Source organism: Electrona antarctica (assembly GCF_951216825.1).
Source record: "Electrona antarctica genome assembly, chromosome: 19".
NCBI classification, from domain to species: Eukaryota; Metazoa; Chordata; class Actinopteri; order Myctophiformes; family Myctophidae; genus Electrona; species Electrona antarctica.
The window spans coordinates 6846994-6863221 of record NC_136800.1 but is presented as its reverse complement, the minus strand read 5'-3'; the positions used below and the strand labels follow the sequence as shown (position 1 = coordinate 6863221).

The 16228-nt window shown below is 45.2% G+C and overlaps 1 protein-coding gene and 1 long non-coding RNA gene across 2 annotated transcripts; one reads left to right on the top strand and one right to left on the bottom strand.

The window, feature by feature from the left end:
* Positions 1 to 285: 285 nt before the first annotated feature.
* Positions 286 to 5815, bottom strand: LOC306943231 (kalirin-like). The gene is made up of 3 exons (XM_079529449.1): positions 4714 to 5815; positions 3596 to 3696; positions 286 to 2259 (listed from the first exon to the last, which is right to left on the bottom strand). Exons 1-2 carry the CDS (start codon positions 5802 to 5804, stop codon positions 3639 to 3641), a joined length of 1149 nt encoding a protein of 382 aa, XP_079385575.1. The 5' UTR covers positions 5805 to 5815; the 3' UTR covers positions 286 to 2259; positions 3596 to 3638.
* Positions 5816 to 5947: 132 nt separating this feature from the next.
* On the top strand, positions 5948 to 8353 carry LOC306943282. Its single transcript, XR_013792381.1, has 3 exons — positions 5948 to 6009; positions 6996 to 7172; positions 8276 to 8353. It is a non-coding gene; the product is annotated as an uncharacterized lncRNA (long non-coding RNA).
* The last annotated feature ends 7875 nt before the right edge of the window (positions 8354 to 16228 follow it).

Sequence of the window (16228 nt, the reverse complement as noted above, 5' to 3'; positions counted from 1 at the left end):
AACATACATTAACCAGTTCAGACCTATATAGATTTAATTTGAAAATAGCAGATCTACAAGCTCACAATGCATCACATTTTTATTATACATTTGAAAACTAAATGGGACATTCTACACAATGAGTACTTTTACTTTTGGTACTTTATACATTTTGAAGCCAATACCTTTGTACTTTTACTAAAGTAAAATTGATTTTTACTAAGTAAATGTTTAATTCTGGACTTTTACTTGTAACAGAGTATTTTTATGTTGCAGTATTGACAAAAGAGAATCCCGCACACTGTCTTCACTTAGGTTGGTTTTTATTGCAACGTTTCGGTCGTCAGACCTTCATCAGGCATAAAGCAGTACTGACAAACAGTCAGCATAAATACATCTCTGAGATCAGCGGGGGCCAATCAAATGACACACCAATCCGTTACCATGGAGAGGGACTGCCCACAGGTGAGTACAGGTGGTATATTTTTTCCATGATAAAGGAACATTTATAAATATACACAAAATAGAATAAGATAGCTACAATAGAATAAATCAATCAGTATAGTAAAGGCAATATATACAATGAAAATTGAAAACCTTTTTAAATGTACTGACTGCGGAATGAATATTGGACAATTATATTTAAATAAAAACATGTCCCTGGAGGGCATAATGTCCAATACATGTACTGGGGGTCAGACCTAATAAATTACAGGTATTAGGGTCTGTACTCCAAAATACATTACATTGACATCACACACAATGACAGTGGGAAATCAAACAGACTAGAACCAAGATATCAAAAAATCAAGAAATAAAATGTGAGAAAACCTCAAAATTCACAACATCACATTTAGTAAGAATTCATCATTTAAACCTTTTGGGGCTAAGGTGTCGCAAGTGAAAATCCAATATGCCTCACGTCTCTTAAGGAGAAGATCATGGTTTCCGCCTCTGGGTGGCAGAGGGACCAGTATTGACAAAGAAAATGGTACTTTTTCCTCCACTGATACTAATATACATAGCCTGTCTGATAGCCTACGCTACGGTATTGGTTTAGCCGCAAATATATACTGTAAGAAATAAGTAGGTCAAGATTTGATTTACTGTGTGGTCTGGCAAGTTCACTGAAGGGCGAGGTTGTGTGTACGCATCCACCTGGGTGACAGCAGACTGCTGGGCGAGTGCTGGGGCTTTGGAATGGGGGGTCAGATCAACCTATCCACCTGGGTGACAGCAGACTGCTGGGAGAGCACTGGGGGGGTCAGATCAACATATGGAATGAATTCTGTACTGGCCATATATGGAGCGTGTCTTGAGTGTACAGGGTTTGATGAGGTCAGATCAACATATGGAATGTCAGAACAGGTCAGCTCCATATGTGGAGATCTAAGGGTGGCAGCGGGGACAGTGTCTTGAGTGTACAGGGTTTGATGAGGGCCCAGGTAGGGCCGGGCCTGTTGAGAAGTTTTCGCTGGCTGCCGGGCACGGCTGCACACATAACTTTGGGGCTAGTCTAAATGGACAGGTATCAGTCAAAAGGGAGAGATCGAAGAGGAAGGATGGACGGGGAAGGGTCAACATGGAATGTCAGAACAGGTCTGCTCCATATATGGAGATCTAAGGGTTTTTAGATTTGAGGTCAGATGTAGAGTTGCTGGCCAATATTGATGACATCAGGTCATGCCTGGGGTCCCGGGTAACCAAATAACACATTGACGGGAATTGCACGTTTTCAAAGTAAATGCGACCCGTGGTCGCAAAAAACTAAATATCCACAGTGTAATAATAATACTATGCTCTATGATATACACCCTACATCGAATACAATAATAATCACAGGCAATTATAATTATACTATACAAGGACATAATAATAATCACAGGTAATAATGATATTGAATAAAACAATAATAATCTATGGTAATAATAGCTAAAATACAATAAAACTATAGTATACAAGAATTAATTCAAATCCCAAAGGATGTTTCCCACAAACATTTCTGTTGGCGTTGGTGGGCAGTGAAGGGCTCTCTCTCTTTCTGGACCTGAGCCCGTCTTCTATTTGCTGGGGAGCTTTTTAACAGAGCTGTCGCCGGCTGGGTCTCTGTATGCAGCTGGTCAGTGATTTCCAGAACTTCTTTCCAGAATGTTTCGGACCTGGGCGGCTGGACCACAGCAAGCTGAGCGAGGTCTGACGCTGCAGGTGAGGAGGCTCCATCAGGTGGGTCATTCTCTCCTGAATCATCAGTCGGATACCTCTCCACTGTCACTCACTGTGCTACAAAAATACAACAGAAAATACGCTATTAAGGGAGAATTATTGCATTCTTCGTTAAAAACATTTTCTTTCTTTTGACAGTTAAAGCTGAGAGGGAAACAGTGTACGAGAGACAGACAGAAGCAAAGCTGAGAAGGAGACAGTTGTGATTTTCCTGGAGCAGTGATACACCATCTTGTGTTGTGCTGTACTGTATTGTAGTTGTGTGTCAATGTATTCTGTTAGCATGTGTTATCATTGTGTGATGTGTGAAAACTGTCTAAGCGGTCGATCCTCCTGTAGGAACATGGGACTGGAGGGACTCAAACACTAGTGTTGCACGATTCTTGTTAATCTCGATTTTCCTTCACAAGAATCAAAATGATTCTCACACGATTCTCATTTTTTCCATGAAAATATTTATTAAAACAACAAAAACGTAATTGGAGTGTAATTGGAAAGACAACTAGTGCTGCACTATTCTTCAAGATTCTTCACAAAATGTGTCTCAATGTAGATCTCGATATTTTTTAGATTAATTGTGCAGCACTAACTTTTCACCTGATAGGGGAGAGTTTCCCCGGCCGGACGTAGCGCATGGAAGGAACATGTTATTCCGACTTGTTTATTTTTGAGTGGTGCAAACCACTCCAACAACTGGCTTTGTACCCGTGTACCCGTGTTTGTTCGTACCAAAAAAAACGAGCATGGTTGCTATGGTTAGCAACCAAAAAAACAAGCATGGTTGCTATGGTTAGTATGTGACGTCACAATAAATGTGTAGTTGCACCACTCAGTTCACACGGGTGTGATTTTTTAAGTATAAAGTTATTAAATATGTGTTATCTGCCCAGTGCACCTTTTGTTTACAAAGCCTAAAAAAGCCTTCATTCATAATGTTCCAATAATGTTCAACAAAAGAATCACAATTAAATCATGATTCGCAATTATTTGAGTGACAAAGAATTGTCAAGTAAAATGTCATAATCCTGACAGCCCTACATGTCAACTCAATAGTAGAAACCTTGTATCTCCATATTTCATATTTCTTTGTGTGCTCTCTGAAATTAAAGCCGTGGCTACATCCTGAAAATAGTACAGTGAGACCCGGTGTGAGCTTGTAGATCTGCTTTTTTGAAACATTATGAAAGCGGAAGTGGTTAAGTCTGTGGCTTTTATAAATATTTAACCAATGAAAAGCATTAACAAGAGCTTGTGACTAAATTACTACATTTGATCCATTGTAAAAGGTTTTATTTGTCCATTTCCTGAAATGTAACAGGTTGTGGACATACAAGGCTTTTGCACACACAAATAGACTTTTGTTCATTTAAAACTGAAGCAAGTCTGGTCTCACCGGCTGTAGTCTGTGATGTTTACCAGCTGGTTCCCAGAAGAGGTCACGGCCCAGACATCAACCCAGAACATGACCTCTGAGAAGAAGCCCTGGTTCTGGACCTGCAGCAGGGAGAGCAGGGAGGGACCAGCATCAACACATGGTTCTTTTCAACTACAAAGTAACCTAGAACCTTCCAGAACCCATATGCCCTGTTAAAATCATAAAACTTTCTTTCACATTAGCTGAAATCCTCAGAAAATAATACAGTCTGTGTAGAGTATTCTAGTCTAGTGTATTTAGTGTAACACTACAGAAATCATACTAATGTGATTGCTTTACCTGTATGTAAACACGATAGATAGATAGATAGCTCAACAAGACCCGCTGGGTCACACACGTGCAAATGTGGTGGAGTTAAACAAACATTCAAGATTTGATTTACTGTTAAGTCAGGTAAATTCACTGAACTGGGTTTATTCACCAATATATACAAACAAAGAAAAATATGTACAGTGTAATAACAATACTATAGGTAATAATATAGACAAGAAAACAATAATGATCACAGATATTAATGATATGTAAAATACAATAAAACTATATACAATAAGTTGCCAATAGTGCAGGACTAGGATGTGTTTCCCACAAACAGTTTGTTGGCATTGGTGGGCAGTGATGGCTATCTATCTCTCTTTTTGGTCCTGGGCTAGCCACAATTTGCAACACTAGATTTTTTGTAATATGTTAGGGTTAGGGTTGAATCTAGAATGGCAAATCTAGATTCAACAGATTTTTTAAAAAAAAATCTAGTGTTGCAAATTGCGGCTAGTCCTTTCTAACAGAGCTATCGCCGGTTGGGTGTCTGTATGCAGCTGCTCAGCCATTTCCACAGCTTGTTTCCAGAACTGGACTGCAGCGACCTGAGCGAGGCCCGAGGCTCCTTCCGCTGCGTTACTCTCTCCTGGATCACAACCCGGCTGATGTTCTCAACCCACTGCTGTTTGGCCTTCATACAGGATGCCTTAAGTACAGTCCGAGAGGTGGGGGTCCTACCTGCCCACAGAGCAAACTTACAGGGGTCCCCTTCAATAAGCTCTGTCACCCCCAACTCTGATGTCAGCACTTTCTTCACATACCTGTACGTGGTTCTGCCAGCCGAGTCCTTGATCTCCTTGCTGAAGACCAGCGAGTTCTCAAACAGGAACAGGTGGTGGCTGGGATCCTTCCGGGTGAGAGACAAGCACGTGCGACCCTTCTGGATGAAGGTCTTTGGGTTCCACACTTGGAAACTCTCATGCAGGAGCAAGTCCCCCTGGACATCCAGACTCTCATTGAATCCCTCCAACATGGCAACGTTCATAGCATCATTGGCTTTCTTAGGCACACTGAGCATCACCTGCAGACCAAGCTTAATCTCTCCTACCTCTCCATCCTCACAGCAAGACAACAAGTCCTTGAGCAGTAGCTGGTATTTGGTGATTCTCTGCACAGGCTTGATGAGGTAGGAGTCGACGGTATTAGCAATGCCCAGACCATGTTTCTGCCGGATGTCATGAAAGAAGGTCCCAGCGTGTTCCAATATGAGTTGACTGGAGTCAACTTTGTTCCTACAGTAGGTCACATACATAAGGTGGAACTTATCCGCCCATGTGGCAAAGCAGTGCCCCACGTCCTCTGGTAGAGCACAGTTGGTCAGCTCATTCAGGAAAATGTCGCTATGGAAGTCGCATATCTCCTGGAGGTTACCAAACACGACGCGATCCTTGTTGAGGAGGCCTGCGGGTACCTCTTCAACGCCACTGGCCATCTCCCGCTGGTACGTCTCCAGACATTCATGCAGATCTTTAACGTAGGCTTTCTCTGTCTGTAAGAGCTCGGCCATGATGAACTTCATCCTGCGAGCTGACTTCCTCTTCTCCTCGTCGACCTCCTTGTTGTTGTTGGAGTCGCGTAGCTTGATTTTCTCGTCGTCAGTTAGAAGAGGTTGGCAGGCAAGTTGTTCTCTGTCGAGTTGTGGACGCAGCAACAGTTCCCCGTGAAGGACACGTTGGAGCTCTTCAACGTAGCATAACTGCCGTGCTGCAGGTAGCAGATGTGACTTGCTTGCAGGTAGGGATGCTCCTGGTAGGAAGGCTCCTGGTAGGAAGGCTCCTGGTAGGCAGCGTTGGACAACGTCTTCACAGATCAGCTTAGCACTTGAGGTGTTCTCCATCGTTACCATCATCATCAACAGCAAGTGAGAAGTGATGAGGTAGGGCAGGGCTGTGCGCGTCGCGTTAAAATCCAAATCGCGCTAACGTTTTTATTAGCCAATAGCTGTGCAAGTAGCATAAACGAGAATCACGAAGCACCTGTCGCGTAGACTGTGGACACGCCCACATCTCGTCGAGCCATGTTCAAACAACACTGAACATCATCCACGTTTATATCGGGTACAGTTGTAGTGTAAATGATGCTATTACTGTATTCTGCTGGACATTTGTGTAATGTCTTCTCTAGGATATAGTGAAGCTTATTAAATCTACCTAAATCCATGCAGACGAGGAGAACCGAACCATGGGTTGAACACGTTAGCTAACGTTAGCTTAGCCATGGTTCACAACATCATGTCATCTCTCAGGGCTAACGTTACGTTAGCTACACTAGTGCAATAAGACGTTAGTGGGAAATAAAGCAGGCAACAGACAGTTTGATTTTGCCATAATTGTCCACGACGAGGAATAGCAGATCTGCAAGACGAGAGAGCGTCGCTGTCCATGGTGCTTACCGTTGCTTCATCAACTGGGTGTATCATGCAGCAAAATATGTTTGTTTCTTTTGGCTGGCATCCCAAAGTTCTTCAATTTATTTTCAAAATGTTGTGAAATTTCACAATTGTTCTTGTAGATCTGAAGTATAATTAGTATAGTTTGGGGGTGTCATATTGCCTGAGGTGAAGCAGTGGCCTAGGGTAGCTCTGCTCCATAGCTCTAATGCCCTTTGCTGCCGGCTATGGATCAGGGCTAGGCCTAGGTAGGGCTGAATAGTTCTCAGATTTGAGCACAGCTTCACTCCAATCAGACTAGGTTTTCCTCCTCCGCTAGCCTAGGCAAGTTCTATGAACTGTCACATCACTCTTTAACTCAGAGTTCACTCAACTAGGTTTATTCACTGCTGACACCATGCATAGGCAATACAACCTTACAGTAGGTGTCTCTAATCGTATGTGAAATGACATTGTGAGTATATCTGTGATACAGTTACATGTGACGAGAGGTGTCATTTGCAAAAAAAGGTCTGGATGAGTGATTGAGGGGAGAGCAATTGCTTGTTGACATTTGACAATAATGTTGACGACAATGTTTTGAAACATATTAATGTTAAATGCCTAGAGTAATCTTCCATATTTTTCTTTAATGTCTTTATGTGTCAACCTCAGTGTGTCTGGAATCTCTGGATGCCCTCCAAGTGAACAGCTGTGTGAAGTGAACATGCAGAGTAGCATAGTCTGGTACCTTCAGGAGGACAAACAGCCAGTGTGGACAGGCCTTCCATCACGGACGCTTTATCTTGGGTCTGAGGAGAGCTGTTGTAGCTGAACTGACGCAAAGTGAAGGTGATGATTCAAAAACAGATGTCTCATATAATGACACTTTCTGTCTCTCTTTGGTAGCAGTTTCCTTCTCCAGGGGAATATTCCTGACTAGTGCTGTACTGCCCCCAAGTGACACAGTAGTAGAAGGCATTGTGACTAGCATGGAGTAGGAGGATGGTATGGTTGTGACTGGACTCAGAGTAAGGCTTAGGGCCGATTCATACTCCTATTTTAGAGCCGAATAAAAGTCGGTTCGGCTCTGTAGAGCCTACAATGTGACGTCATTTGAGGTTGGGGGGGAGGGTACCATCCTAAAGTCGGCTCTTCGGTGCTACTGAAAATTTCTGACGAGCCAAAATCATTTCGGCACTACAGCGGTAAAATAGGAGTATGAATCGGCCCTTAGTTGGAAACCTCGGACTGTACTCTCTCAAAATGTTGTGTTTTTGTGGTAGCTGAAGCAAATTTGGCTGAAGAGGTGCTGAGTAGTGGCAATTACTCATGATGTACCTCTCCAGGAAAGAAGCACACAGATGGATGGATTTCAGTTTTGTCAAAACAGAATTTGTACAAGAATATACAACACAATTATGTTGGTGACATCAATCCATCATGATGCTACTCTGCTATTCATTGTAGCCTACTGTAAAGGCGTTGATGTGCAATTATTGTGCATAGTTGGTTCAGCCATTCATCTTCACAGCCACAGCCCACAACTGTGCTCCTATAACATTGGGCCTGTGGAAATGTCAGAAGTCAGCCATGTTAATGTGAGAATAAATTCACAAAGTGGTTAAAATGGGTAATGTAATGAGAGATATCTTTATGGGTTTCTTTTTGTTCAAGGCCACCATTTGTAATATTTTCACTTTGCACCCAAATCCCAAATGGGAACTTTGTAGCTCGCTCTAAACTTCATGCTGGTGGAATATTATGATTTGGGTTTGCTTTAGTTCATTGTTTGTTTGGTTTAGTTTTTGTACCGTATTTTGTTTTTGTTGCCTTTATATTCTTGTCCACTGACTGACACCAAAGCAGAGGTTGATTGATAAAAAACAATTGCAATTGTGTGCATCTTGAGTGTGGGGAGTGGCAGTCTAATTAGGTGGCGTTTATTTTTGCAGATACCGCCGGGTGTGGGTGGCCGTGACCAGAAGGATTTCCCTGGACCTGAACGTCTCCTTGTCGTGTCCCCTCCTCACGTACCATTTTTAACTTTTAGTTTAGTTCATTATCTAGAAGTGTTACATCATTTTATTGGTTTTATTGGTATTATTGTGATTGTTTTATGGCATTTTAAAGACCACTGTACCAGAGCTTTTATTTATTAAAGAAACATCTGACTTTAGCCTGTTTTCAGTGATTTTATCATTGCTCTCTTGCAAAGTTTTGATTTGGTAACCCATTTTACCAATTTGGTAACCCATTTTAGATAATTGACCCATGTCAATTATCTAATCTGTAATCTTGGGCTCTACACTCCCTCAGCCGGCTGTGGTGCAGTGACAGGATCCATTTGAGTGACGACCATGGCATGGTTGTCCTGAGTGAACTCATCTGGCAGACATCGTACAAAGTTCTACATGTGAAAGAGCCAGTGGCCCCGTACCGAGCAGTGGGCAGTGTACCAGTTCATCGCCATCGTACAGGCTGCCAACAGACACAACCAGCTCCACATCCTCCCTGCCAGCACCACAGGCCCACAAGGAACGGGGTTCGACAGGTCATGCTGACAGGCAACGGGAACTGTCAGTAGCTGAACAGAAACTGATGGCCTTTAAGGTACAATATGTTTTTACTTTTTATTACTCAGTTTTTTATCATGCTGATTTCCATCTAATTTACATTTGTACATTACATTAATACAATACATATAGGCCATATGTATTGCCAATTTTTTGCACTTGCCCGACGGGCCAAGTACAGGTCATGTCCTACTTGCCCAAAGGTCATGCCCACTTGCCTGAAAAAAATAAAATGTCCATTGTAAAATGATAGGTCACAATTTGAACATATTTTGGGGGGGGGCCCAGGTGATGGTGAGTGAAGTGACCATAGTATAAAATGGCCGATCTACAAGCTCATAACGCCTCGCAAATGTGAGCTTGTAGATCTGCTGTTTTCACTATGTGTATATATATAAATATATATATAAAAAACTAAATGAAATACCTCAACTTAACTCCTACAATTCCAAGTGCTTCTCAGGGTGCAGGTGTTTTATATTTTGTGTTGTGTTCATATATGGTTGCGTCCCCTCTCAAAAGAGCACTCGCCCGGTCGGGCAACCTGAAAGCAGACTCCACCTGTGACCTGCCCCAAAGTGTTATTTAGCTGCCAGGGGCAAGTGGGCACCCTTAAGTGTTTTATTTAGCTGCCAGGGGCAAGTGGGCACCCCTTAGTGTTTTATTTAGCTGCCAGGGGCAGGTGGGCACCGCTTAGTGTCAACGCCTGAGGAACCCAGAGGACTAGGTATTAATTAATAGCTGTTTTTTGTTTCTGAAACAGTCAATCACTCATTTGATTTCTGGGGGTCAACATTTCTGTAACTCTGACACAAACAGCTGATATCATTTTTGACCCATTTAGACCTGAGGTCGCCTGACAGTTTTCTGAAAAACCCATGTTTCTATGTCAGTGGTGCTCAACCCTTTTCATGTCCAGGACCCCCAGAATTACCTCTATTTGGCCTCGGACCCCCATCTGAAAATATGTTGTTCCAGGCACCCTCCATTTTTCAAAAACAGCAGATCTACAAGCTCGTAGCGCTGCACTATGAGCTTGTAGATCTGCTATTTTTCAATAGCTAAGTATAATATAATGCTTAAAACACCAAAAGGGGTCCAGAATGGGTTAAATGAGCATTTGTATAGCAACACAAATTAATATAACATTATCCTCAGTTAAGTAATGAATTAAAGCTGCAGTTAATACACAGGCCATTCAGAAAAAGTTACATGAAATGAAATCTATATTTACCCAGGGTATCTGGACTAAGCTCAAGAACTTGTTTCCAGCCAGGCCCTGCTCATAGAACACATTTCATCGTAGTGGTTCAATGCCTTGTTCAAGGGCACTTCAGCGGTGGTAATTTTAACGTGTCGGACGGCTGATTCGAACTAGGAACCTTCCGGTATCAAGACCGTGCCGCTATCCGTTCGGCCACCAACCAACTATGTTCAGAGAAACAGCAGAGATAGTTAAGTTTTCACTTAATTTTTATTGATGAAAAGACAGACAACAAAACAAAAAAGACAATACGAAAAAAAAGAACAAAAGGAGGAAGACAAAGACAAAGGCTGCATCTTGTAATATGACATTTTTTTTCATATTACAAGATACATTAATTGAAATCCTCTTGCATTATCGCTAGGCTGAGAGAAAAGATCCCACTTTTTATAGAACTTATCCTCTTGTAGTCTAAGTATAAATGTTAGTTTTTCCATAACATACAGTTCCTCAGTAATGTCCATCCAATGTTCTTTTGTTGGTGGGTCCTGTTGGTACCAGCGTCGTGTGATCGCTTTTTTTATCCCACGATTTTGTAACCCATTTTTCACCCCTGTGTCAATTATCTAATGTGATCCTGGGCACTACACACCCTCCGCCAACCTAGTCCCCATATATGGGGGACATGGGGAGAGCAACGGACTTGAACTCATGCTTCCTTCATGCCTGAGTGTCCAAGTTGCTCCTTTACACCTGACAGGGGGGAGTTTCCCTGGTTGGACGTAGCGCGTGGAAGGAACACGTTATTCCAACCAGTTCCTTTCCCCTCCATCAGGCGCCCCGGCTGGCCAGGGGCTGATCGCTTTCTTACTTGTTGCTAAGAGGATCTTGATTAAATATTTATCATGTATTAGAAACTCTTCAGGGATATTTCAGAGATAGTTTTTAAATGAGATGGACATGTATATGATAGAAAACATTCAAAGTGGGTTTCAGGTGGGGTAATGTAAACACAGCATCTTAACACTGGTGAAATAGTGAATTTCATATTTAATGTAAACATACAACAGGACTAAGGTGAGGCAGTCAGCAGGTTACAGCGCTGTAGGGCTTCGAACCCTATATCCAGGCTGAAGCTTGGATAGTACTCTACCAGCGCTTTATTTTGCTTTGCAACACCATGTATTTACTTGCATGTGAATTCAGAAATATAAGATAGCCGATCTACAATATGCTCACTATGGAACAACTCTCACATCCTAATAATTAACCCTATAACCTTAACCCAATTTAGCTATTTGGAAATAGCAGATCTAAAAGCTCCCAACATTGTGATCTGCTAATCTATTCAAATAGCTGAGGTATATAGCCTATGGTTTAAAGTGGCTAGCTATTTTTATGCTATATTACAAAAAACAAAACAAACATAATAATGTTGCTATTGGACCCAATCTGAGAATAACTGTGCTATTGTGCATGGTCATTACAGGTCAATCAGTAAACAATGAAGGAAAGCTGTGTTGGTGCTTGATCAAGGCAGGCTATTCTTATCATATTTTATACCTTTTCACCCACAGCGCCTGGAGCATCAGCCGGTGTCTCATCAGCCGTGGTCGGGTCGCCTGGAGGACGGTGTCTGTTGCGAGACGCAGAAACATCCACTGATTCAAGATTACAACATTGACAGTCCAGGTTTGTGCATCAGCAGATGTTTTATTTTATCATGCAAGTAAGGACATGTTAGCATGGCCAAAACAATCACCGGTAGAAGGTACTTTCAGGTTTCTGAAATGGGGTTCAAGTCCCTGCAGTGATGGAAGGCTTAATGTTTTACATGTGTCCTGCTTGTGTGTTTAACTGTTTATTACATGAAATGTTATCATAAGTCATAATAGTACCCGTATGCACAAACTATTTGTAATTACAAATTACAGTAATGTAAATGTAATACTTGGTTCACGGAGTTCTCTTTCACAGTACGCTTTGCACAATCCCAGGCGCGAACCCTGGACCTCTCGGGGATGTCAGATTAAATGAGATGTAAATCGGAACACAGGTATGCACCTCTGGCGACCTTGGACACTCCCATATGCTAATCTGGACAACGGAGACCGAGGACGTTGGCGAATCGCTGGGCGGGTCATTGCCGCCCATGAGCCGCACTATGGGGTGAATTTAATGCCATTATTATCTGCGTAGTTTTACAACCTGCGTCGTAATTACACTTCACCATAGAATCTCATACGTACGTACTTTTACAGAAACGTACGTCTTTAGAAGGACCTACGTGTTATTTGTCCCATTGTAATCCAATTCACACGTAATTTACAGTTCCTAAAATTACGAATAAAAAATCACGACTAATGAATTCATAAGTACGTAGGTACGTTTCATCCATTACGTCTCTGAGGAGGACACCCGCCCTGGTCCCCGGCCCTATCTCGGCCGTCCCTGGTTCGTTTCGGACGGGGGGAATCTCGTTGGAACCGGGCCGCCGTCTCGGACGCGCTCCCGTCGGTCTCGTGCCCAGGTGGGGGTCCGCGGGGGGTCCGCGGGGCATCTCGGCCGTCCCTGGGCCGTTTCGCACGGGGGGAATCTCGTTCGAACCGGGCCGCCGTCCCGGACGCGCTCCCGGTGGTCTCGCGGTGCCCAGGTGGGGGTCCGCGGGGGTCCGCGGCGGAAAGGGGCCTACGCGAGGCCCCGTAGATCTGCTGTTTTCTGGGGTTGGAAAACTCTCAACCAGGGCCTGGGAACCAGGCACCTGCTCTCCGCCGGTCCCCTGGGGTCCCCTCGTATGGCGCCGCACGGTGGCCACGGCGGGTACTGCGACGGAGGGGGGGTCTGAGCCCTGGGTGCTCACAGGCCCAGGCACAGACACCATCTGGGGGGAACTTCTGACCGAGGCCTCGGCCTGGTCGTGGAGACTGCTCTCCAGGGGTCCCTTGGGGTCCCCTCGTATGGCGACGCCCGGTGGCCACGGCGGGTACTGCGACGGAGGGGGGTCTGAGCCCTGGGTGTTCACAGGCCCAGGCACAGACACCATCTGGGGGGAACTGCTGACCGAGGCCTCGGCCTGGTCGTGGAGCCGTGGAGCCCTCGTATGGCGACGCCCGGTGGCCACGGGGGGGTACTGCACACTGGGTGTTTGATCCCAGGCACAGACACTCGTATGGGGTGAATTTAATGCCATTATTATCTGCGTCCCAGGGGCGGGCGGTCCCTTTGACCGCGGGACCCCACCTCTTAAGGCCCAGGAGGGGTGCTTAAAGGTGGGTACTCGGGGACGGGCGGAGCGCCTGGTTCCCCGGGCCTGTCTGCTAAATCGCACTAAGTACAGTTCCCCCCAGATGGTGTCTGTGCCTGGGCCTGTGAACACCCAGGGCTCAGACCCCCCTCCGTCGCAGTACCCGCCGTGGCCACCGGGCGTCGCCATACGAGGGGACCCCAAGGGACCCCTGGAGAGCAGTCTCCACGACCAGGCCGAGGCCTCGGTCAGAAGTTCCCCCCAGATGGTGTCTGTGCCTGGGCCTGTGAGCACCCAGGGCTCAGACCCCCCCTCCGTCGCAGTACCCGCCGTGGCCACCGTGCGGCGCCATACGAGGGGACCCCAGGGGACCGGCGGAGAGCAGGTGCCTGGTTCCCAGGCCCTGGTTGAGAGTTTTCCAACCCCAGAAAACAGCAGATCTACGGGGCCTCGCGTAGTCCCCTTTCCGCCGCGGACCCCCGCGGACCCCCACCTGGGCACCGCGAGACCACCGGGAGCGCGTCCGGGACGGCGTCCCGGTTCGAACGAGATTCCCCCCGTGCGAAACGGCCCAGGGACGGCCGAGATGCCCCGCGGACCCCCCGCGGACCCCCACCTGGGCACGACACCGACGGGAGCGCGTCCGGGACGGCGGCCCGGTTCCAACGAGATTCCCCCCGTCCGAAACGGACCAGGGACGGCCGAGATAGGGCCGGGGACCAGGGCGGGTGTCCTCCTCAGAGATGGGGTGCCGGTTCCCTTAACAACCGGAGGCTCCGCCCCCATTCCCTGATTGGTCCATTTACGTACGTCTTCTTCCCATGGTAGATTACTGCCAAAATGACTCCTATATTGAGATGGTCGTAATGAGTGATACGTGACTTTAATGATGGCCGTAATATCAGAAATGGATGGGCGTAATGGATGAAACGTACCTAGTAGTAAGAAATGGATGGGCGTAATGGATGAAACGTACCTACGTACTTATGAATTCATTAGTCGTGATTTTGTATTCGTAATTTTAGGAACTGTAAATTACGTGTGAATTGGATTACAATGGGACAAATAACACGTAGGTCCTTCTAAAGACGTACGTTTCTGTAAAAGTACGTACGTATGAGATTCTATGGTGAAGTGTAATTACGACGCAGGTTGTAAAACTACGCAGATAATAATGGCATTAAATTCACCCCATACCGCACTACTGTACGGCTAATCGTCGCTCGCAGCTCAGCGCCGCACGGGAGATAAACAAAAAGAACGACAGTTTCTGTGTGTGAGTGAGAGAGACTGATGACGCGAAGCGTTTGTGTTTACTATCTGACTGTCATGGCGGAGCGTTTCAAATGGATATATTGTCATTTCTTCACCTTTGTCGAGCTACTCCAGTCCAGAGCACAAAGAAAAGTAAGTTAAGTCTTGTGTCAAGTTTCACTGTGCAGAGCATAAAGGTGCAGAGTCGCATCGCATACAGACCATGATCTCACCATGCACCTCCTCTGCTGCTGCGTACTGGTACGAATTGGAGGAACGGGATTCAACTTTTGTGTGCGTGCGTGCGTGCATGTGTGTGAGTGCGTGCGTGCGTGCGTGTGACTGACGTGTACTGTGCACCCGTGTGCATGTGAGCAAGCGAGAGAGGGACAGACAGACAGACAGACACTGAAAGAGACTGCGCGTGTGTGTGTGTGTGAGATAATCAAACTTGCATGCGAGTGTGCCCGTGCAACATGTGAGTGAGCGAGAGAGAGACAGACATAATACTAAAAGTGTGTGTGTGTGTTGTGGTTCTAGCAGCAGGAGAAGAACCGTTTCCGTAAGCGCCTGGATGTCCACACAGTGCACGGCTATGTGGTCCACGACATGGAGAGTAGCACAGAGGTGGAGATTCCCTACCCTCAGGAAGACAAACACATCCAGTGTGGACGACGGGCCTTCCATCATGGAAGCTTTCTCATGAGACTGAGGAGAGCTGCTCTAGCAGAACCAAAGTAAGTGAAGGTGGTAAATATGGTTTTCATGTTGGCTGGAGAGTTGGTTCGTGGACTGAAATCAATGTGGGTTATGGTTAGCCTAAGATTTAGAGTCTCGTAGATGTATTTTTCGCTTCTAGGATGACGTCAGAATCGAAAAATACATCTACGAGAGTCTAAATCTTAGGCTAGGTTATAATAGTCATAATATTCCTGACTAGCGCTTTACTCCCCCTCAGTGTCACAGCAGTAGAAGACATCGTGGCCAGCTTGGAGGAGGAGAATGGTTGTGTGACCGGAGTCCAGTACAAGGATAAGGAAACCATGGAGACATCAAAGTGAGTGGAGGAAACTTGTAGCATGACAAAGCATGATCTCATTAAATCACTCTTACATCTAAAATGCGAGTGTAAAACAATCTACTCTGTAATCTGTTTTTGTGTTAGCTGAAGCAAACTTGCCCGAAGAGAACCAGTGAAATTCACAGTGAAATTTACAAAACATTTACATGAAATTTGTGCTCTGCTTTTAATCCATCCTAGAAGAACTGGGTGCTATTAATACAGAGCCCGGAAGCAGTTAGGGTTGTCTTGCTCAGTGACACTTTGACACAGGGTAGACCTTCTGACTCCAAGACCTCGCTACGCATTCAGCTATAGCCACAAATAAGGAGAGAGTGGACGCAATCCTCCACTACACTACCAGACATTATGCAGTCAACATCGCTCTATTTGAGGGATTCGCAGTGGTCAATACTTGGCCTTACGTTACAATGGTATCATGTGGTTCACGCTTAAATAGTTCTTATGCACGCTCTTCAGTTAAAGATTAGAGCCGGTTACAAACTTGGAAAACATTGTTAGATTTGGAACCTTCTGTTAAGCACAGACTTTTCTCCTATGCTATAGATA